The sequence below is a fragment of the Giraffa tippelskirchi genome, chromosome 9 (assembly GCF_054371585.1).
Source record: "Giraffa tippelskirchi isolate mGirTip1 chromosome 9, T2T-mGirTip1v1.2.pri, whole genome shotgun sequence".
In the NCBI taxonomy this organism is placed as follows: domain Eukaryota; kingdom Metazoa; phylum Chordata; class Mammalia; order Artiodactyla; family Giraffidae; genus Giraffa; species Giraffa tippelskirchi.
The window spans coordinates 151,098,048-151,120,745 of NC_137283.1; the positions used below are offsets into that span (position 1 = coordinate 151,098,048).

Genomic DNA, 22,698 nt, shown 5'->3' on the forward strand with positions numbered 1-22,698 from the left:
TTGTGTGCATGCTGGTATAGTCACTTCAGTTGTGTCCAACTCTTTGCAACCCCATGGACCATAGTCCCCCAGGCTCCTCTGTCCATGGAATTCTCCAGGCGAGAATACTGGAGTGGATTACCAGTCCCTTCTCTAGAGGATCTTCCCGACCCAGGGATGGAACCCACATCTCTTATGTCTCCTGTATTGGCAGGCAGATTCTTGACCACTAGAGCCACCTGGGAAGCCCAATAACTTAGCAATTGTTTTAGGATTTCGGTAATAACTAAGTGATGCTACATATCTGTCCTAAGAAAGACTTTAAGCTTGGGAAGAGGAGAGTCCAGAATAGAATAATGTTAGAAAAATAAGTACATATAAAATATGACTAGATCAGTTAAAAAAAATCTGTAAGAATATAAATACTTTACATATATATTTAATATGCTGACATGTATATATAGTCGCATATATATAGATAAACATATATATACATATATATGGCACTAGCTTACTCATTTAGTAGAAAAACAGACCAGAATTAATCTCCTGCCTCTTAAATATGCCCTTTAATTCTCCTACATTCTTCTTAAGTTGCACTGATGGCTTAGAAAAAATGCAAGGAGAGGATTTGAATTTTAAAGCTTAAATGACAGTCAGTTTATATTCTGTACCCAGGTAAGAGAATTCTGAAACATACAAGGGAATCCTTTACAACATTACTTTCTTGATGTCCTACTATAAATAGAATCTTATCTTACGTTTCTCTAAAAATTCAGCAGCTTTTGTTTGGAAAACCTCTAGCAGAAATTGTTTTTCCAGCAAAACTTCATGTGATTTTTATAGTTGTGGCTTCAAATGTACAAAGGTTGAAGCAAAGTTCATGATTGTGCTTTTGGGTCAACTGAGAGTTAGCACCTCATTTAGAGTCTCGGAGGCCAATGTGAACTTGGAGACGTCCTCCCAGCCTGACCGGGTTCTGGGGTTATTCCACAAGGTTATTTCTGATGATCCAATGATTTGGAATCCAAACATAACACTCTTGGTTCTACTCAAGTGGGGCTCCTTAAAAGGCAGTTGACGGACTCATATATAAAAACACTCCTGACTTTATGGGTGGCAGTGTATGTGTTAACATACAAAATGTTTGTGCACACACGCTTACACACACAATTCTCCTCACAAGTGGCCTATGTCACAGTGAAGGGAAAAAATTTGAAAAAGAGAAGGAAAATGAAAGAGGGAGAAATGGGTAAAAGATAACGCTGAGTATATCAAAGAAGCTGTGTTAGAATAACCACAGTGGATAAACAACATAGAAGCTTTCGGAAACATTGGGGCTTTTCTGGTAACTGTAATCACAAGTTGATTAAAGACGGTCCAGCATATGCTTAGCTCTGGCTTAATTATTCACATAAAAGTTTGTTTATGCGCCAGGTTGCCAACTCCCAAATCTGATTTCGTGTTGCGATTTTGCCAAGTTTAATTGGAAGACTGATCGCAGCGCTCCACACTCCTGTGTGTGAGCGGGGACTAGCGAGGGGGTGTGTGTGGGTCTGGCACAGCCTGCTTCTCACTCAGCACCCTGAAATTTAGAAGATGTTACACTTTGTGAAACACAAGCAGCTGCTCACCTCTTGGGAGGAGTGGAAAATTGCTTTAATTGAGGGGCCGTTAATGAAAGAGGTAAAGCTGGCGTCTGCTTTCATCTGAGTCACTGGGGCTTACACGGAGAGTCAACTTTGACCTTGCTTTTGTGGTATGGCTAGCCAACAGAAATCCCTCCTGACAAGAGGAGGACACAGCCCTTCTTACCTGCCGGCCAGAAAAGAACAACATAGAGCTGCAGAAGCCACTCTCGGGAGGGGTGAACATCCCCGCCAGGCAGGCCAGGCTCTCGTCCACCAAGCGCTCGCCTGCTCTTAGGACCCTGGAAACACCTGGAACGGGTTTCCGTGATTTCCTGCCTTCACCTCCACTCTGATTTCCGTCACTTAGCTTGACTGTTAGCCAGGCTGACCCTGGGTGACATTTAGGAGGGAAGTTTGTCTTCAGAGGCCCAACTTCCCTTAACCGCCTCCTTTTACCTGATGCATGGCCCCCTCCTCATTGGTACCTGTCTCCTCTCAGTGCCCAGGCATGTGTGTGTGCACGCACACACACATGCACACACACACACACACACACACACACACCAGCCACTTGTTGAAATTATCCTCAGGAAACTGCTGATATTAGATAATAGGTATGATTGGAGTCTATTCAAGTCGACGTCATGGGCTTCCCAAATGGCGCTAGGGATAAAGAACCCCCTGCCAATGCAGGAGGCATAAGAGCCGCAGATTCAACCCCTGGGTCTTGGATGATCCCCTGGAGGAGGGCATGACAACCCACTCCAGTATTTGTGCTTGGAGAATCCCATGGACAGAGGAGCCCGGGGGGCTATAGTCCATGGGGTCGCAAAGAGTCAGACACGACTGAACGACTTAGCATCCACACACACAAATCAATGTCTCCTTACAGCATAAGCCTTTCTCAGTAGTGTCCTGTGAAAACTGCTCAGTCATCAGTGAGTGTGTGTGTGTGTGTGAAAAGGAGAGGGAAGGAGCGAGATGGAGTGGGGAGACGTTAACCTTATGGCAGAAGAAACCCTAAAATCATACAGATTTCTATTCTCTGATTATTCATTCAGGAAATGTTGAAACACCCTTTGTGTTCAGTTGGCCCTGATGGTTATATTTTTGTTCTTTCATAATTAAATATCTTATTTTGACATCATCACTAATTGCAACTTGAAAGTGTTAAATAACAAGAAGAAGATATCTATTTTTATATAATTTTCTCTCATTGCCTTCTTTCTCCATAAATACTTCTGAAAAGGATTTGAGTGCATATATCATAAGAAATAGTTATTCAGGGATTAACTAAGTAGGAGTTATTGACTTTTGTGTAAAGCCATTATTTGAACTGTCCACAGGACTTATAAATTCAAGATCAAATGTGCATTTGGTTCTACATTAAGAATATATCAGTGATTTAAATTGAAACTTCCTAATTTTAAGACAGAATCAGAGCCACGATGTCACAAAATGCCCAAAAACTCGGTTGTACAGAGAAGCCTTGAGATATTTTTAGGGTAGCTCATGTAGATGATGTAATTTAGAATATTTTTATTGAGGCCACTGTGTTTGGTATTTCATACGATGCTAAATTTAAGGAGATCAGCCAAATAGCTGTTCAACCCCATACTGAGTGCGGCAGGAGGCAGGAGCAAAGCAAGAACGTGTGAGAATGTGAGCACACCCAGAGAAGGGCTCCAGGGGCTTCTCTGGCAGTCCAGTGGGTAAGAGTCTGTGCTCTGTGCTTCCACAGCAGGGGAATACAGCTCAATCCCAGACCAAATAGAGAGAGAGAGAGGCACTCCAGTCAGTGGGCAAGTCACTGTACCTTTCTTATCCCTGGGAAGGTGGAACACTCCACTGCCTTCAGGAGCTAAGCTGGTGAACATAGGGCATGAATGGGCCCAGGCAGAGGCTAGAGCATCGAGGTACTTACATCTTGGGGACAGAAGTGTTATGTGAAACTGTAGGTCTAGGGCCTGTGGATCTAATACTTTTTCAAGAGAAGCCAGAAAATTAAAAAAAATTTTTATCTTCCAACTTTTAGAATTTGGCAACTTAGTGTTTTTTTGTAATACTAGGCTTAAAAAGTTGGCAGTATACAATGTTGGCAAGGCCATGGGGAAACAGACACTCCTATAATTGTGGGAAAACAAAACAGACTCTGTGGAGGGGAATTTGGCTATGTCTAGGAAAAGTACATCTGAATTCACCCTTCATTCCAGCAATCCTGCTTCCAGATATCTATTCTAAAGATATAGTGACAAAATCTCAACAAAGGTGATGTTATACTTCATAGAACTAATTGCTACAGTTTATTGACCTACATAAGGTACGCGCATGCCTGTGTGCATGCTCAGTCATGTCTCACTCTTTGCGACCCCGTGGACTGTAGCACACCAGGCTGCTCCGTCCATGGGATTCTTCCGGAAAGAATACTGGAGTGGGTTACCATTTCCTTCTCCAGGCAACCTTCCTGATCCCGAATCAAACCTGCGTGTCCTGCATTCAAAGGCGGATTCTTCACCACTGAGCCACCTATAGAAATATGCAATACATGGAAACAACCCAAAGTTCATGAACAAAACCTGGTTGAATAAACTATGGCATAGCCACATAATAGAGTAGTACAAAGCAGTAAAAGCAAATAAAGAATATTTCTATATACTACTAGAAAGGGGTTGGGGTGGGGAGTCTAGCACTGTGGTTCTCAGAGTGTGGTCTCTGGACCACATCATATAAAAACTTGTTAGAAAGCAGATTCTCAGGCCCTACCCAGACCTACCAAATCAGAAACTCTGGGGGTGTGCAACCCAGTAATCTGTGTTTTAATAAGCCCTCAAGGTAATTCTAATGCTGAAGTTTGAGAATCAGTGACATAGCTTGCTTTTATTTATCTAGAAATGGGGAAGGTTATACTTATATTTCAATGTGTATGTTTAAAAAAAATTTTTAAAAATAAACTGTAAGGTTAGAAGTTGGTTCCTGAGAGGAAAGGCAGGGAATGGACTAGAATGAGAAGGCATAGAAGCCAGACTTCTCTAAGTATGCATTTCTTTGGAGAGTTGACTCTGAAACCATGTATTTATTTTACTTAATGATAAGACAAAGTTAAAGTTTTAAATAGTCTTCAAAAAATGAAAGCAGATTGAAACAACGAACCTAACTGTGAATCCAGTTTGTAGCTTTACCACACAGAGGAAATGCCAATCAATTAAAAAATATGCTATGGGCAAAATACAGCAAATATATCCTTAACCGTTTTCAATAATGATATCATATATGATGGTTTCAGTATTGTTATTTTGAAACTGTGTGTATTGTGGGATAAAGCAAATGAATATTCACAGTTGTGTCATTGAGAACTGGAATTGGCAAGAGAAAGAAAATACAGATTAGGAATGAGGCTAATTAGAAACACTCTAGCCCTGAATCCGAATTGCAAGAATTAGCATGAACTAACCATGTGTTTTAGCTTTAGAAACACCATATTTCTAACTCTGTCCACTGAGAAGGCCTAGAAATAATAATTAACCTGGTAGCAAGAGCATCGCTAACGCTCAGATTGTGGTTTCCACATACTGTTTCCTACGTGAAGGAATCCAGGCTCTGTGGAGAACAAGTGTGGGAGGGAAATGTGCAAAAGAGTCTGGAACATCTTGTCACACCAGAAAGCAAGGAGCTACTGGAGGCTGTAGGTCAGGTCACAGATACTCAAGAAGAAGCTCCTATTGGCCAAAGATGGGATCGTTTGAGCATCAGTAAAAAGATAGCTAACTAAAAACAACTGAAAGTCATGAAATATGTTTATATTCATGAAATTCACAGTGATGTTACCAAGTCCAGGTTTAAAAAAAAAAAAAAACCCAAGTCCTTTACAGGATGTTAGAGAGCCGATGCATTATTTTGAAAATTAAGGAAAGGAATCAAGCATTTATCCTGTCTTTCCCATACAAACCACAAACTGCAGGGTAACTAATCTAAGGCAGTTCCTTTCTTGGAAAAAAATCTAGCTAATAAATGAAGAAAGAATAGTAGAATTAGAAATATCACCGTTTTGCAGCCCTTCGTGAATTAAAAGACCTAAGCAGTAATTACCAATGATTATTAACATCCTGGAAAGAGAGAACCAGCTCCTGTGCCTCTCAATTTAAGTACAATCCAGTCATGATATACTTGGGCCAAATTATGGAACCTAAATCCAGTCAAGCCTCTTCTAAACCACAAGGAGCATGGAAGACAGGGAAACATAGTAAAGAAAGCCTTAGGGACATGATCAGCAAAACTGAGACTGCAGGAGACTGCAGGACAAATCATCTGATTTCTTCAACTTAATTGCAGGGGGGAAATAAGAGGGGGAACTTATAGATTAGAAGGGACTTAGATATCAACAATATCAAGTTGCTGTGTGTGGATGTTGTTTAGAATACAGAGCAAACAGCAAACTATAATTTTAAAAAAGAAAATAAAAAATAGGAATAGCAATAATGAACCCTCATGATATTATGCAATTATTTATTTACATTTTATTGATGTAAAGTTGGTTTATAATGTGTTTAATTTCTGCTATACAGAAAAATGACTCAGCTTTTTACACACATATTTCTTTCCATATTCTTTTCCATTATGGTTTATCAGAGGATATTGAACATAGTCCCCTATGCTATACAGTAGATATATGAGTAGACTTGGATCCTGCTCTCAAATAATTTTCAGCTTCATAGGAGAGAGGGACATTCATTAGTTCAAAAAACCTTATGTGCCAGATAAGCACACTATGGCCCCTCTCCTGCAGGAACTCACAGTATAGAGTGGCAGACAGATGCACAAAAAATGTCATGCTCATTTGGCAAATCCTGTAAGATAGGTTGGTATTGGGTGTTGTGGGACCCTAAAGTAGGAGCAATTGGCTCGGTCCGAGAACTCAAGAAAGTCCCCTAAGAGGAAATAAAGCCTCAGTTCAATGTCAAAAGGTGCCTAGTGGCTGTCCAGTGAAAAAGGTTGGAAAGACAGTGGACAGAGGATGCTGCACGCACAGGGCTTGAAAGTATACCCTTGCACATACTTCCAGCATGTTCTGACCACATAATATTTAAATTATCTGCTTATATTTCTCTCTCACACTGCAAATGCCCCAGAGGACCATGAGCACCTGGGGACAGAAACCCTATTGTCTTCCTCTTCCTATTTGCTTTCAGATTCATCCATCATAGCAGATGCTCAGTAAGTATTTAATGATCTCAAATGAGTCCAAGTACATGTGGATTCTAGGTATAAATCAAGGTAGTTAAAATGGCATGAATGATTGCCACAGGGGCTCAGAAGACAGGCCAAGGTGGTTAGAGAAACAACTTTTAAAACAACACCTTTTAAAGGATGAATGATGTATCTTTTATTTTTCATTGAATGTTGATGTCTCTCTCTCTCTCTTTTTTTTTTTTAGCCTATTACATCTCTTTTGTTTCCTTGCAGAGTGAAGAGTTCCACATTTATACCCAGTATTGCACAAACTATCCAAGGTACGCCTGGTGAATGTGTGGGAATACTTTTGCTTACCATCATGTTGCTTGAAGTTGGTCAGCACAGTATATGTGGTCAGTAGGCACCATGTGCCTGGTGCTGTGCTGAATACTGTGGGAAAACTGCAGAAGTGCTGAGAACAGAGCACAGAGGTACCCCAGTATTGATCCATTCAGGCCTAGGGACTATGCAGCAGCGCCAGGACAGGGGAAAATTGTGAATGACCTTGAAGGAGGCCAAAAAGATTATTAGGTGTCCTCCACTGGACTCCTAGAAGTGTTTGGCTAGAAGAAGGCTTATCTATTAACCCTTTTGTATGTGTGCTGTGTTTTCAAGAATATGGGATGCACTGCCAATGAGTTTATATAATCTATCTGGGGATAAAATATGTTGTATTTTTGCTATGTAAGTTTTAGACGCTACACAAGTTTTATGGAGCTCAGAGAAGGGAATGATCATGATAAGCTTCCTACCTGGACCATCAATTCAGGTTCACTTACACCAGAGGTGCTGGCAGGAGGGCCGTTGAAGGAGCAGCCTCAGTGATCATTCAGTAAGGGAATCAGGTCTAGGACCATGACTCACTCTGCTGGAAATCTTTTTTTCTGCAAAAGACATTTATTGAGCACTTATTAATTTCAAGTGCTGCTCTTGATGCTATAAGTGCAAAATGTGGTTGAATTTCATTTTCCCAGCAATCTAGAGATGTTAAGGGATTAAAGAAAAGCAGAACACACAGACAGCACAGGGCCTGGCCCTGATAAGTCCTCTGAAGTGCTTGCTCATCACCATCCCTGCCCCATCCCCACTGCATGGATGAAATCATCGAGCCTCCAGTAGGTTTATTGATTTTACAGGAGTCACACGGCTGACAAGTGAGCAAACCCAGCTGGGATTTAAACCAAGGTTGGTCTGGCCTCAGACACCATGCTACTACATCCTTGTAGAGTTTCTGAAGCTTTGTGATTCCCTCTGCCCCATACCTTTCTACTGTCTGTCTGCCCATGACTAGCAGGACTAGCGTTGTTATGTTAGGCATGAACCAGGAAAAGAGCTCAGGGAACTTTTATCTACTCTGTAGCCAGTCTTGGTATGGACATGTCCTTAAGGATGAAGTGGGTGCTGGGGTCCACCTCAAAGAGAAGCCAGCAGGCTGAGTCCCTCATGCCACTGTGGTCAGGAAGAGTAAGTGGGTCATTCCTGCCTGGGGGTGGCCCTAGAAAACCATTGTGGATTAAAGCATGTGAAGCCAGAAGCTTGGGCTTACCGGTGGCAAAACTCTTTCCGTTGAAGGGTTTTCACCTCCTCCTCTAAATACTGGTCTGAATTTTGAGCTGTGGTGATTTATTTCGTTGGTGGCCAGGCATATTTTCGCAGGTTTCTCTGAAAACAAAACCCCACATGCAAGTTAGTACGTTTATCTATATCCTTATCTGTAGACCCACCCACACTTTACAGTTTCATTTACACAATACTCTCTCCTGAAACATTTGTTGCCACCTCTGCTAAAGATAATCAGGAAATTGTAGGATGCCCCAACTAAATCCGTGGTCCTTATGCCAAAAGCCAGCATTATACCACAGCCCAATGCAGAGAAATCACAGAATCAGGCCTCAACTTCTCCATAGAACTTCCTCCTGAGAGAAATGGAAAACCTTTCCAACTCTGAAGAATCAGCAGAGCCCTGAATCCAGTTATCAGGAGCCAGATGCTAGAGAGGCTTGTGTGGAGGATTATGTTTGTGTAAATTTCATTATAAACATGTCATTTGAAGCAATATCTTCTGAATATTTAGTTTTGGAGGTTTATATTAAGAAGATTTTTCTAACTTCGTAATAAGAGTGGAGAGTGCAAAATGAAAGCAACTTTTATAAACTTGGCTGCTTCAGGATCAGGGGACAGGCACAGTCATTTGCACAAGGACATTTTTGAGGGCCTGTCCTTCATGGAGCACAAGTCCACATTCAGTGTACACTGGCAGGAGATAGGAACTAATATCCCTTGCCTTCAAGAGTTCATTTTCTTTTGAGGGTCAGAACTGAACCAAATGCAGTAGTAGGACAGCCATTAGGAAAGATCAAATCAATGAATACAAGTCCATGCAGCACTACCTCAGTCATGTGTAGTAGAGGCTAAAGATGCATGAGATAAAGGAGAAGTCAGGACAGTTTCCTAGAGGAAGTGTTTTGTATTTTGGATCTGACTTTAAAGAAGGTAAGAAACATGTTAGCAGGGAGATGCTCCCGGGCCCTCTCAGTGAACTGGGTACATCTGAGTCTTGCCCAGTTGTGTGGTTTTCATGTTCATAGAAAAAGATTTTCTCACATTCCCCCTCCTAACCATTTGCTCTCTGAGGCCCAAGCTTTCCGTCCCCTCCCCCGTCTTCACAAACCGTGAGTGCCAGGTGTTTCAGCCCATCTGACAACGTGTCTTCCCCCTTTGGACCCAGGCTGGTGATACTAAGTGTCTCCTGCACGCCTTGACAGATGTCCTTCTTCATAGCAGTCACGCTCCAGTGACTTCTCTGGGAAGAGGCTCAAGCGCTCCCTCTTGTCCCCAGGGAGAGGCCCAGACCCGCTCCGGTCATTGTCCTCGGATGTCCCCCCCGGGGCCTCAATCTGGAGTTCAGCGTGCTTAGCATCTCCGACAGGTGTCTTATCCTTGTGCAGGAACTCAAGACTTCAGAGGGTTAGACAACCAGTAGGCAGCTGATTCTGACTCTAAAGAGCCTTATAAAAGTTCCTGGGTTGCATGATAAAGAATCGTTTTGAAATCTTGACTAGAAGGGAAAAATAAATCTGTTTGAACAGATATTTCTCCAAGCAGTCAGACACAAAAGGGATTCTGATCGCTTCGTCAGGAGGCCACCGTCCATGTCACTTCCTTCCAAGGAGTTTTAGGTTGTTGTTTGGCTCCGATTTTCTGAATTAATTCTGAAAACCTATTAAGACTTGGGGAGAAAGAGGCTGAAATTACTTCCACCTGCTTGTAACTTATGAGACCATGAGATTTTAATTTATGTGTGTGTGTGACCTCACAAGACCACCAGCTTACTTCATGCATAAGATGTGAGCATTGTTTCAGCCATCTCTCTAGGAGAGATAGTTTGGGGGCCATACTTCTTGCCTTTAGAGTGGAGAAGGAATCCTGAGACATTTTTCTAATACACTCTGTAAAGCATGGTCCTTGAGGACCAAGGTTAACCAGCTGTTTCAAAAACTGAATTTAGAACGAGGAGAGATACCTGGAGATGGACAGAAAGATCTGTTCAGAGATTCTCAAAGGGAAGTTCTCTGGGAGACAAGGTCTCCAAAGACCTGCACTTACCATCATACACTCTGTGCACTTTCGCAAACACAACCAGCAAAGCAGGTGACAAATGTCTGGCATGGGGCTGGGTTTGCTGGAAAGAAGCCACTCCTTTTCCTTAGTACAATGGTGACTGTCCCTTGCAATGTAACTTGTGAAAACTGAATGCAGATGTGAAGTTGAGCAGTGAACAAAGATGCTCATGTGTGTGTGCTCAGTCTTTCCACCATGTCCGACTCTTTGCAACCCCATGGACTGTAGCCCACCAGGCTCCTCTGCCTATGGAATTTTCTAGGGAAGAATACTGGAGTGAGTTTCCATTTCCTATTCCAGGGGATCTTCCCTACCCAGGGCTCAGACCCACACCTTTTGCGTCTCCTGTATTGGCAGGCAGATTCTTTAAATTGGGGTACCATCCAATTTAAGTCCCCTTTGGCAAGCCCTGTGTCCCCAGGGCTTCATCTCCCTAAAGGACAGAGCTGGCAGCACAGATGTCATGTGTCCATGTTTCACCACCTTCTTATAGTGTCTTTTTCTAATTCACCCAGAGGTGAATCGGGACCAGATTCACCCAATTCAACCAGAGGGACACCTTTTCCTCACCTGCCCAGAGGCCTTCTAGTCTACCTATTGCTCTGTTGCCATTTTGTCGGCTTTAAGGCCTTGATACTTACTCTGGCATTTAAAGGACTTTCCTGGTAGCTCAGATGGTAAAGAATCCACCTGCAATGCAGGAGACCTGGGTTCGATCCCTGGGTCAGGAAGATCGCCCAAAGGAGGGCACGGCAACCCACGCCAGTATTCTTGCCTGGAGAGTCCCATGGACAAACAGGCTACAGGCCATGGGGTCACCAAGTTGGACATGACTGAGCAACTAACGTTTTCACTTTCACTGGCATTTAAAACTTGAATATCTATGTTAAGAGTTACAATTTCAATTTTAAAATATTCTTCTTGCAGATCCGTGGCCGTGCTAACAGAGTGTATGAGGAACAAGATGCTGGCCAAATTCTTCAGGGAAAGGCAGGAAACTTTGAAACACTCACTGCCTCTGGGGTCCTATCTCTTGAAGCCAGTTCAGCGGATTCTCAAGTATCACCTCCTTTTGCATGTAAGTTTCTGCCTGCGCTGGAAGGACTTGCTAAAGGCTAGGGGTTTTATGTGTATATATTAAGTTTAGGAGAAAAAAAAATCAGAAGTGGCTGTGGACATATGGAAACATTTTCCACACTCATACTTTACAACTGACTAATCTGCTTTGAGGAATTAGAGATATTTATATTGTAGGCCTGCAGCCTCATTGACAACAGCCAAGTAGAAAGATTCATTTTAACTCTGATGGTGAAAGGGCTTACAAGTCCTTTACTCCGGGCAGTGACAGTTTCAGGCAAGGAGCTATCTTCTTAATGAACAACAGATTTTTTTGTGTATGTTTTGTTTTACTTCCATGAGCCCGGATTCGGTAGGCAGTTGGGAGTAAGAGCTTGGCTTTCGTAGGAGCAAAGAGAAAGAGCTGAAAGGAGAGGAGACAGATGAGCAGTGTGATAAATGTCTTTGAGCTGGGCTTCACCTCACTTTGGGTTCTGTTCTCTTTATATCATTTCCCATTATTTGTACAAAATTTAAGGAGGCTTTAGAAACAAAAGTAGACATAGCTCTCATACATTCTCATTTCTTATCCTCTAAGGAAGCTGATAAAAATGGAAAATAGTGTTCTCGAAAGTAATTTTATTCTGTAAGGAGGGTGAATTGCCTTGGCAACTTGACAAAGACAGGATAGCCAAGTGGTTAGGTTAGGAGCAGGGCTGTGGTCAAGACACTACCTGGGTTCCAGGCCTGTGCATTTCCCACATTCACGGTGCCTCACAGGCAGTCAATACAGAAAAACTGTTATTTTTATTTTATTACTTTAATTAATTTTTTTAATTGGAGTATAATTGCTTTACAATGGGGCTTCCCTGATGGTTCAGATAGTAAAGAATCTGCCTACAATACAGGAGACTCAGGTTTGATCCCTGGGTTGGGAAGATCCCCTGGAGAAGGGAATGGGTACGCACTCCAGTATCTTGCCTGGAGAATCCCATGGACAGAGGAGCCTGGTGGGCTGCATTGTTGTGTTAGTTTCTGATGTACAGCAAAATAAATCAGCTACATGTATACAACCTTCCCTGGTGGCTCAGACGGTAAAAACATCTGCCTAAAATGCGGGAGACCTGGGTTTGATCCCTGAGTTGGGAAGATCCTCTAGAGAAGGAAATGGCAACCCACTCCAGTACTCTTGCCTGGAAAATCCCATGGACAGAGAAACCTGGTAGGCTACAATCCATGGGGTCACAAAGAGTCGGACACGACTGAGCGACTTCACTTTCACATGTATACATATATCCCCTTCCCTCTTGAGCCTTCCTCCCACACTCCTACTTTATTATTTTTAACGCTACATTAAAAATTTTTTCATAAAAGATTTAAATCCAGAGTTCCTATCTATATCAACATGCCTGCAGTATACATGTATCTCTTTTTAAATGATTCCAGGCTTTTAACTTGGTTAAGCATTCCAAGGTTGCCCAGTTCACACGCATTTAAAACTTAAAGCATTCTTTATGGTCCATCTTTCCCAGAAATTTCTCAGCTTTGTCTGTTTGCCTGTGTGGCCCATCTTGGGAGAGTGTTATGTCCTATGAAACCACATTGTGGATATTACTTTAGTTGTTCAATTGGCTTTAATGACCCCTAAATTTAGTGGGATTAATTTACTAAATCAGTGCCAAATAATTCTTTAAAAAATACTGGCTTTCCCACGATAGATCTTTGCTGGACTCTGCTAATATGGTATAGACCATAGCCTGCAAGGCTCCTCTGTCCGTGGAATTCTGCAGGCAAGAATACTGGAGTGGGCTGCCATTCCCTTCTCCAGGGGATCTTCCCGTCCCAGGGATCGAACCCAGGTCTCCTGCATCACAGGCAGATTCTTTACCATCTGAGCCACCAGGGAAGCCCATCTGAGTCTAGTGTGTCCCAATAATATCTACTTAATGGCTTTCTAGACAGTAAGTCAATCAAAAGAAAAGTCTTAGATCTCTGTCACTTAAACATGTCAGATATTCAAGACTCCAGTCAAGATTCTTACAAAGAGTTAACTTCTAGGAAGAACAGCCCTTACCTTCTAAATTAAAAGCTGGGATATTAGTACATGCTGCTGTAACAAAATGCCATAGCCTGGGTGACTTGGACAACCAATATTTATTTCTCTTAGTTTTGGAGGCTGGAAGCCAAAGATCAGGGGGCAAGCATGGCTGAGTTCTCATTTGCAGACTGCCTTCTCCTCTTCATTTCCTCACATGGTAGAAAGAGGCAAGACTGCTCTCTGGGGTCTCTTTTATGAGAGCACTATCCCCATTTATGATGGCACCACTCTCTTGGCCTCTTGTTTGGTCGCTAAGTCCTGTTCAGTTCTCTGCAGTCCCATGGACTGCTCCCCTGGACTGCAGCATGCCAGGCTCCTCTGTCCTCCATGTCTCCTGGAGTTTCCTCAAATTCATGTCCATTGGATTAGTGATGCCATCCAACCATCTCATCCTCTGCCACCCCTTTCTCCTTTTGCTTCAATCTTTCCCAGCATCAGGGTCTTTTCCAATCACTTGACTCTTCGCATGAGGTAGCTAAGGTATTGGAGCTTCAGCATCAGTCCTTCCAGTGAATATACAGTTGATTTCCTTTAGAATTGATTGGTTTAATCTCTTTGCTGTCCAAGAGACTCTCAAAAGTCTTCTCTTGCACCACAGTTCAAAAGCATCAATCCTTTGGTGCTCAGCCTCTTCACAGTGCAACTGTCACATCTGTACATGACCACTGGAAAAACCATAGCTTTGACTATACGGACCTTTGTCAGCAAAGGGATGTCTCTGCTTTTTACTATACTGTCTAGGTTTGTCACAGCTTTCCTTCCAAGAAGCAAGCGTCTTTTAATTTCATGGCTGCAGTCACCGTTTGCATGGCCTAGTCACCTCCAAAAGCCCCCATTCTAATCCCAGCACGTTAGAGGAAAGGATTTCAACATACTAATTTGTGCAAGATTCAACCAGTCTATAACAGCTATAACAGTAAAGATAAAAGGGAAGAACAGTGGCTAGATGAATTTAAAACTAACTTCTGGTTTCCTGGAGTATTTTTGCTTTCATGCTTGGTTTAGAGTGTTCCTTCTGTGTCATTCACCTCACTTCAGAGTTGTGTAGTCACCCATGAAGATCCCCATAGGAATACACTCTGTACTTCTGAGTCTGTTTATGATCAACAGGAGTGCCTCTCAGGCTAAAAGAAGAAATGATTATTTTTTAAAGTTTGCTCTTGATCTTACCTGGTAGTTATTAGTGATATGGTTTCATAGGACCTTTCTAACAGCTGAGTCTGAGTGTAGAAAGAAAATGTAAATTCCTTGCCAGTTTCTAGCTGGATGGAAAGTTTGAGGATTCAGTAAAAGTGAACAAAGTGACTATAAAACAATGGAATTTTCATAATTTATACCATAAGATTCAACCTCCACTCTTGAGCTTAACATGTGTGCATGATAAGTATCATAGGAACAATCTAATTGATCATAATATCTTCTTACTGTTTTAGATACTTACATTGGAATTTAGACACCTACAAGGTATTGGTGCTCTTTTAACAAGATACAGCTTCAATTAAATAAGCATTTATTTACCACCTAGCTCTCTGGTGGGCACTATTGAGAAGATAAAGGATTAAAGGAACTATGCAACAGTCCCTATCCTTAGACTCACAGAAGTCTAGGGACATGTGTCGTGTGTACTTGAAAGAATTGGAATAGAACCCTGTCCCTTTCTCATCTGCCTGGGACTGTGGAATGCCAGGGCTCAGCTAAGTGTGGTGTTACATTCTTCTGAGCATCAGAGAGTGAGTACTTGAACTATAAGCTCTCTCAACACTCAGAAGGAGTATCTTTAGTGAATTTCATTTGGGCTTTAAAGCCTTGACTACATGAAAGTACACTTTCTACATAGGTATTTTTTTAAACATAATACCCACTATTTTCTTTTTTAGTTTGTTATGTACTAAGCCCTGTGTGTGATGTTTTGCTTCCTCTGGGAGAAAAACAAAATCAGTGTATTTTCTGTATTTTAAGAGTGAGAACTGTATATATTGGTGACCAGGAATTTCAGAAATCTCCAACTGTAATATCAGTTCTCCTCTTTCCTACAATCACCCTGATGTCTCTGTGAGACTTAATGGCCTGTATACTTGTTTCATCATCCTTGTCAAATTCCTCCTTGTAAAATTCTCATCAACTTCTATCTTCCCTAACTCCATTTTTATTAATTCTTATCATTTCTTTGCAGGTTTTTCTGGTAGTTATCTCCAGATCTTAAGGAAAGATAGTAGTGTGTAAATAAAAAAGCAAAAATAAAATGAGAAACTCATCATAGAAGTACCATTTGTTTCCATGAATATATGAAAAAAATAATAATAATTAGGGTGGTTTTTTGTTGTTTGTTTTTGTTTTAGGAAATAGAAAATCACCTTGACAAGGACACAGAGGGCTACGATGTGGTGCTTGATGCCATAGACACGATGCAGAGAGTAGCCTGGCACATCAACGACATGAAGCGGAAGCATGAACACGCCGTCCGCCTGCAGGTAAGGCTCAGGATGGCAGTGTCTGGTGAGGCCATGGGCCTATTGCTTGTTACCGTTTCCCAAGTCAGATACTAAGTCTGCTCAGTGATGCAGATCACTCAGAGTCTTCATCATAGATCTCGCTGAGAAAAGATCAGGACAAAAAAAAGAAAAGATTAGGCCATCAATAATACTGATCATTGTTGAATGTAGTTATTATGACTTAGGGAAGTCAAACTGGGGCTCTGTGACAACCTAGAGGGGTGGGATGGGGTGGGAGGTGGGAGGGAGTTTCAAGAGGGAGGGGACGTATGTACACCTATGGCCGATTCATGTTGATGTACGGCAGAAACCAACGTAATATTGCAAAGTTGTTATCCTTCAATTAAAAATAATAAATCCCTGTGTCAGAAAGATCCCCTGGAGAATGGAATGGCAACCCACTCCAGTATTCTTGCCTGGAGAATTCCATGGACAGTGGAGCCTGATAGGCTACAGTCCATGCGGTAGCAAAGAGTCAGACACGACTGAGTGTCCCAACTGTGTAAAAGGGGTTTAAGCCTCTATTCCTCTGTCACTAGTTTACGCAGAGTCATGAGATGGTGAACATGTGGTGATGGGGCAGGGGACTCAGGAAGGAGAACTACGTCCAGAACCAGGTCCTTAGCAGCTTTCCTGGGGAGGGGATGTCACCACTGCATTTTAGATCCCTCATTTTTAAAATAAGACACATTTGCTAATGTCCCTTCCATTGTCACCATATTTAGCTCTAAATTCCTGGGAACTTTGGATAGATGCTAAGTCAGTGATCATGTCCTCGGCACCTTAGAAGATGCACTATTTAAAAACTGAAGGTCGTGTGGGCTCAGAGACTAGGCTGAAGCTCTTGGTTTTCCCTGGAGTAAAAGAAAAGCCCAGTGTGACTCCATGCTATGCAGAGCACCTGCATTCAGCTTGGAAGGGGAGAAAACCATGTCCTTCGGCCCATACATTCAAACAGAACTCTAGGATTCATCTACATGCAGCCAGAGGGTGGTAACTGACTATCAAAAATCAAAGGAAGAGGACATTCTAATCTTCCAGGCCACATCTGCTTTGTGTAAGCAGTAAGAAAGATTTTAATGCTTCATCATTGAAGTGTTCTGTGGACTTAATGTCAGCTAGATATTCAGAAATGGCTCAATGACTGTTTTTTCATAGCTTAGGAGTCTATCTGGCAGTCTAAAGACACCACTAAATCAGTCGTGGCTCTGAAGCACCTCCATATTTATCCATTTGTACCTTCAACTTAAAAAATTTCGGGTGGTTTTGTGGGCTGCTTAATTCAGTGCTGTTTTTGAATATTTTCATTTTTCCAAAATAACAAAATCCATTTTCTTTAAAAAGTTAATATGGACATACAATAAATCCCAAAGAAACTTCAAAGTTGGGTTATCCATGTCTATTTCTCAAGTTCCATTAAAAATTCAATGGGGGACTTCCCTGGTGGTCCAGTGTTTAAGAATCTGCCTTCCGGTGGAGAGGACATGAGTTCGATCCCTGACCAGGGAACTAAGATCCCATATGCTGAAGGGCACCTAAGCCCACACACAGAAACTGCTGAACTTGTGTGCCACAACTAAGATCCAATGCAGCCAAAAAACAAAAACAAACAAAAAACACACTGGTGAAAAAATGTTCATTTCCTTTTCCCCAATGAATGAGATTAATGTCAGAAAATTTCTGAGAAGATGTATCTTGTGTGATCTTCTACCAGTTTTCATTATGGGTTACTTGTATGTGGTATGGCTTCAATTTCTGGAAGAAAGTTTTTAGGTCAGTAGCTCTGAAGGTTTTTGTCCAAAAGATAAGGGATGAGCATATATTGGGAAGGATGGTGAGAAGGCCACATTCCGTCAGCCTCTGTACCTGGCTTTTGAAAGATAACCTCACTGCCTTAGAGGGATTATTGCCAAATGGGAAGAAGTAATTAGAAACTTGACAGATAACACCTCGGTTCAGTTCTATTAACCCTTAAGTGACACCAGCCCTAAATGTAGATTTTATGTCGTGGACATCAGACACCACTCAGGACCCTGGGACCCTGCCGCAGGTATTTGGACCTCATTCTTGAGGCTCAGCAGGCTTCCCAGGTGGCACTAGTGGTAAAGAACCCACTTCCCAAAGCCCGAAACATAAGAGGCAGATTCGACCTCTGGGTTGGGAAGATTCTCTAGAGGAGGGAATGGCAACCCACTCCAGTATTCTTGCCTGGAGAATCCTATGGACAGAGGAACCTGGCAGGCTACCATCTATAGGGTCATAGAGAGTCGGACACGACTGAAGCAACTCAGCACGCGCGCACCCATCAAAGCTCAACAAACAGGCCCCTGTGTCCTCCCTGCCTTGCCCTCCCACCTCCAGTTTAATCTCAGGAAATGTTCACTGTTTCAGGAGATACAGAGTTTGCTCACCAACTGGAAGGGGCCAGACCTGACCAGCTACGGGGAGCTGGTGCTCGAAGGGACCTTCCGCCTCCAGCGGGCCAAGAATGAGAGGACGCTGTTCCTCTTTGACAAGCTGCTGCTCATCACCAAGAAGAGAGACGACACATTTACATACAAAGCCCACATCCTGGTAGGTCTGAGTGGCCGTCCCGGGTGGGGACTGGGGGCACTGGTTTCGCTCCCTTGCGAGCTTGCCTCGCCCTCTCTGCTCGCCCCTCCAGTGCGGCAACCTCATGCTGGTGGAAGTGATCCCAAAGGAGCCCCTCAGCTTCAGCGTCTTCCACTACAAGAACCCCAAGCTGCAGCACACGGTTCAGGTACCAGCGTCCCCTTGCCTCCCTGTGAGGCTCACCCTCGTGCACGATGAGCGTCACATGCCTGACGGCCTTTCCACGGCTTTCTGGCCACCCTGCGTGTGTCCCGTATGGTCAGAGGTCCTAGGAGTGGCTGTGTCTTGAGAGGTAGGATTGCGTGACTGTCCACCTCTCCTCCTGGTAGGCGAAGTCGCAGCAAGACAAACGCCTGTGGGTTCTGCACCTGAAGAGGCTGATCCTGGAGAATCATGCAGCGAAGATTCCAGCTAAGGTAAGACCATGAGGGCAACGAACAATAAAATGGAAAAGAACTTCAGGTCTCAGGAAGACAACCTGATGGGAATAAATGTGCACTTGCAAAATGAGGACTGTTGAGAGAGAAGCTACATAAGGGAACAACTGCACCAGCCATCATACTGAAAAGATTCATATGCAGAGAGACTCTTCGGAGAGTTTTTGGTTTGTTAATGTCATTGTTTGAAAGAAGAAAAATAAGGGAAAGATTGTAAAAAAATTTCTAGAGCACTAGTAGAAAATAAGGGAGTTATGAGAATTATGCAATACTGTGCTAAGCACCTAGGGTAAATAAAGCTGGCTTAGGTTCTGTGGGAAGCAAGACCCAGACTTGGCTGCGAAGAACTCTGCAGACAAAGGAGCTAGTCATATAAATGATGAACTGTTTGCTAAATATGATGAATTAATAGAGAGATAAACCAAGTATTGTGGACAAGTAAAGTATTCAAGTTTATGGTCAAGTGAGGAGAGGAAAGAAAATGCCTTTTACCTCAGTTTTGATGGATGAGGAATATTTTTATTAAGTGGGGAAAAGAACAAGGGAAACCACGCTGAGAGAACAGCATAAACAAAAAACAAAGAGGTGTGAAAAGGGGCCCTGTGTTAAACAGCACACAGACTGTGCTTGAACGGAAGTCCTCAGATTGAATGGTCAAGTTCTCAGGAGACGGAGTAGGAGGTAAGATTAGAGAAGTGGAAAGCAGTCAGCTGACCTTTGAAGGCTTTGAACATGCACACACTGAGGAACCTGGATTATTGTAGGGGGAAGCTCCTGAAGGTTTTGGAGGGAGGGGATGGTCTGTTCTGTGTTCTAAGAGTGTCACTTTGGGGGCAAGTGTGACAGATAAGCTGGTGGAGCGTCACTGGCAGCTGGAAAAGAATGAGCAGGTCTCCATGGTGGGCTAGAAAGGAGAAGAGGGGCCCTGCCAAGGGAGCATAAGAGGAGGAGGAGAGGCAGTGTAGAAGAGGAGAGGGAGAAATAAGTCAAAGATGAGTCAGGTGTTGGGCCAAGAGGATGGTGTCATAAGTTCCAAGACAGGCTGCCAGGGAGAGGAACCGGTTGGATGGGCCTGAGAGGGAGGCATGGTGGCCCATGTGCAGGAGCAGTTCAGCTGCAGGAGAGACGCAGGTCTCTCCACCCAGCAGTCAACCAAAGCCCGGAGATTTGATAGGAGGGCCCACGCAAATGCATAACGGGAAGACAGACCCTTGGGAACCCAACGTCTAAGTGCTCGATAAGGGGCAGGGGATTTGGAGAAGAACCAAAGAAAGAGTGGACAAATGAGGCAGTAAGAAAACCGAAGGAGAAAAGCGTGGTAAGAAAAGGAGGAAAGAACCTCCCTGAGAAAGAGTGGAGTAACCGTCTCAAAGGCCGCAGAGATAACAGATACAAACAGGAAAGCAGGTATTAGGTTTGGCAACTAAGAGATAAGGGAGAGAGAGAGCAGTGGGTTGAAGAGAAATAAGAAACAGATTGGGTGTGGCCCTCTTTTTTTAAACAAAGTTCAGAAGGGACAAACAGTGATAGTCTGAGGAGAGGTAAGATCAAAGGAAGACATTCTGCCCTCATGAAGAATGTCGTGGGCACGTAGGCTGAGGGGATGAGGAAAGCAAACAGGAGACAGGAAAGATGAGAGGTGGAGGCACTCCTTGGAATGTGACTCAGGGGAGATGGTAGGATAGGGACAACCTTAATCCAGAATTTGGGATGGGGGTGTGTACTGTACATATAGTCTAATAAAAACATTAGATTGTGAATATAATGATGGAAACTCAAAACTTTTTATTTACTGAAAAAATATGCAAGAACTGCTAATGCACACCTCCATGTATAAAAACATGGCTGTTTCAAGCTTTTAAAAACTAGAACTAATTCCCTTGGTCTTAGGAACCAAAAATTGGTGCAAATCTATATAAAATTAACAAATCCATTCACCTTCTTTATACCAATTACACTTGTTACATTTACTTTACCAGTAGGTGTAGGGGTTACTCTTGTCAAGAGTCAGAAACATCTTCCCTGAGCTGGGGGAAGAAGAAAAATAAAGAGAGGATAAACTTTGAAGTGGACTTGAGAGAGCTTAAAGGGTTTGCCTTCACTCAAGTTGCTGGTAACAGCATCTGCTGGGTGAGTGAAGCAAAGATGGGGCTAGGTGTCCAAGGGCAAGTGGAGAGATTCAGAGCACATGCTAAAGAACATAGACTTCCCTGGGACTTCCCTGGGACTTCCCTGGTGGTCCAGGGGCTAAGACTCCGTGCTCCCAATGCTGGGGGCCTGGGTTTGATCCCTGGTCAAGGAAATAGATCCCACATGCTGCAATTAAGAGTTCCCATGCCACAACTAAAGATCTTGGATTCAGCAGTGGAGATCAGAGATAACTATGTGCCATAACTGAGACCTAGTGCAGCCAAATAAATAAATAAATATTAAAAAAAAAAAAAAAAAACACAGGCTACTCTTGCCTGGAAACTCCCATGGACGGAGGAGCCTGGTAGGCTGCAATCCACGGGGTCGCTAAGGGTCGGACATGACTGAGCGACTTCACTTTCACTTTTCACTTTCATGCATTGGAGAAGGAAATGGCAACCCACTCCAGTGTTCTTGCCTGGAGAATCCCGGGGATGGGGGAGCCTGGTGGGCTACCGTCTATGGGGTCGCACAGAGTCGCACACGACTGAAGCGACTTAGCAGCAGCAGCAGCAGCAGCAGTCAGTGGGGATGACTACAGCCATCGGTGAAAGGAATCCTGGACCCCACTGAGGCTGACCACCACAAACCAACGTGATGGCTCAGCAACTTTGAAATTAGTGTGAAGAACCCTGGCACACATGGCTTGCCCAAGGCTGGGGGCCAGCAGAGCAGTGAGGGGAAAGGTTAACAGGGAAGGCAGAGTGCTAACCAGTATCCAACCCGCAGTGATATAGCATAATTCCCAGGCTGAATGGAGCATAAAACCAACCAGGAAAATAGGTACATGTTGAAGGATAAATCAGAGAACTGGTTCAGCAAGAGTCCGGGTGGAGAGATGGAAATACAGAGATCTGTCATTGAAGGAGGGACTTTTGGAGTCCTGCCTGTAAAGGAGGGCACTTCTGGGTGATGATAAGGCTCTGAGGACAGCTATGATTATGCATTGCTTGCTGTTCTGGAGTGGAGAGAAAGGTTAGATGTCCTAAAGGATATGGAGATCCACGCATAGGGGAAGGGGTCTGTGCTGGGGCAGGGGAGGAGGCAAATAGAGCAGTAAATGGGATGATGCTCATGAGAGTAGAACTGGGTGGAAAATGACTCGATCTGAGATTTCTGAGAAAGAAAGTCTGTTTGCTCTTTGCATACTTTTTGAGAAGTCTTTGAAGCATGTCCTCAGGGGCTGTCAGCAGCGCTTCTGTGCCCAGGAAATGAATGTGCATGGGTGTGGGCTTTGACTGACGCATGAGTCTCAGCTCATCAGGGCGTTCCAAGGGGTCAGGTAACTCATGCAGAGAGGTGATCTTTCTTCATACTTAGTCATTTGTTTGCTGGCCTTGTCTCTTGGAATG

General features: G+C 43.3%; 1 protein-coding gene across 4 annotated transcripts in view; it reads left to right on the top strand.

Moving 5' to 3' along the window:
- The window catches only part of PLEKHG1 (pleckstrin homology and RhoGEF domain containing G1), a 253,513-nt gene that overhangs the window by 201,010 nt on the left and 29,805 nt on the right, over positions 1 to 22,698 (top strand). For all 4 annotated transcript variants that reach the window (XM_081530225.1, XM_081530224.1, XM_081530226.1 and 1 more), the window contains 6 exons: positions 7,071 to 7,117; positions 11,388 to 11,538; positions 15,954 to 16,085; positions 18,498 to 18,680; positions 18,772 to 18,867; positions 19,049 to 19,135. In XM_081530225.1, coding sequence (XP_081386351.1) covers positions 7,071 to 7,117; positions 11,388 to 11,538; positions 15,954 to 16,085; positions 18,498 to 18,680; positions 18,772 to 18,867; positions 19,049 to 19,135 — 696 coding nt within the window. The remainder of the gene's footprint in view (positions 1 to 7,070; positions 7,118 to 11,387; positions 11,539 to 15,953; positions 16,086 to 18,497; positions 18,681 to 18,771; positions 18,868 to 19,048; positions 19,136 to 22,698) is intronic.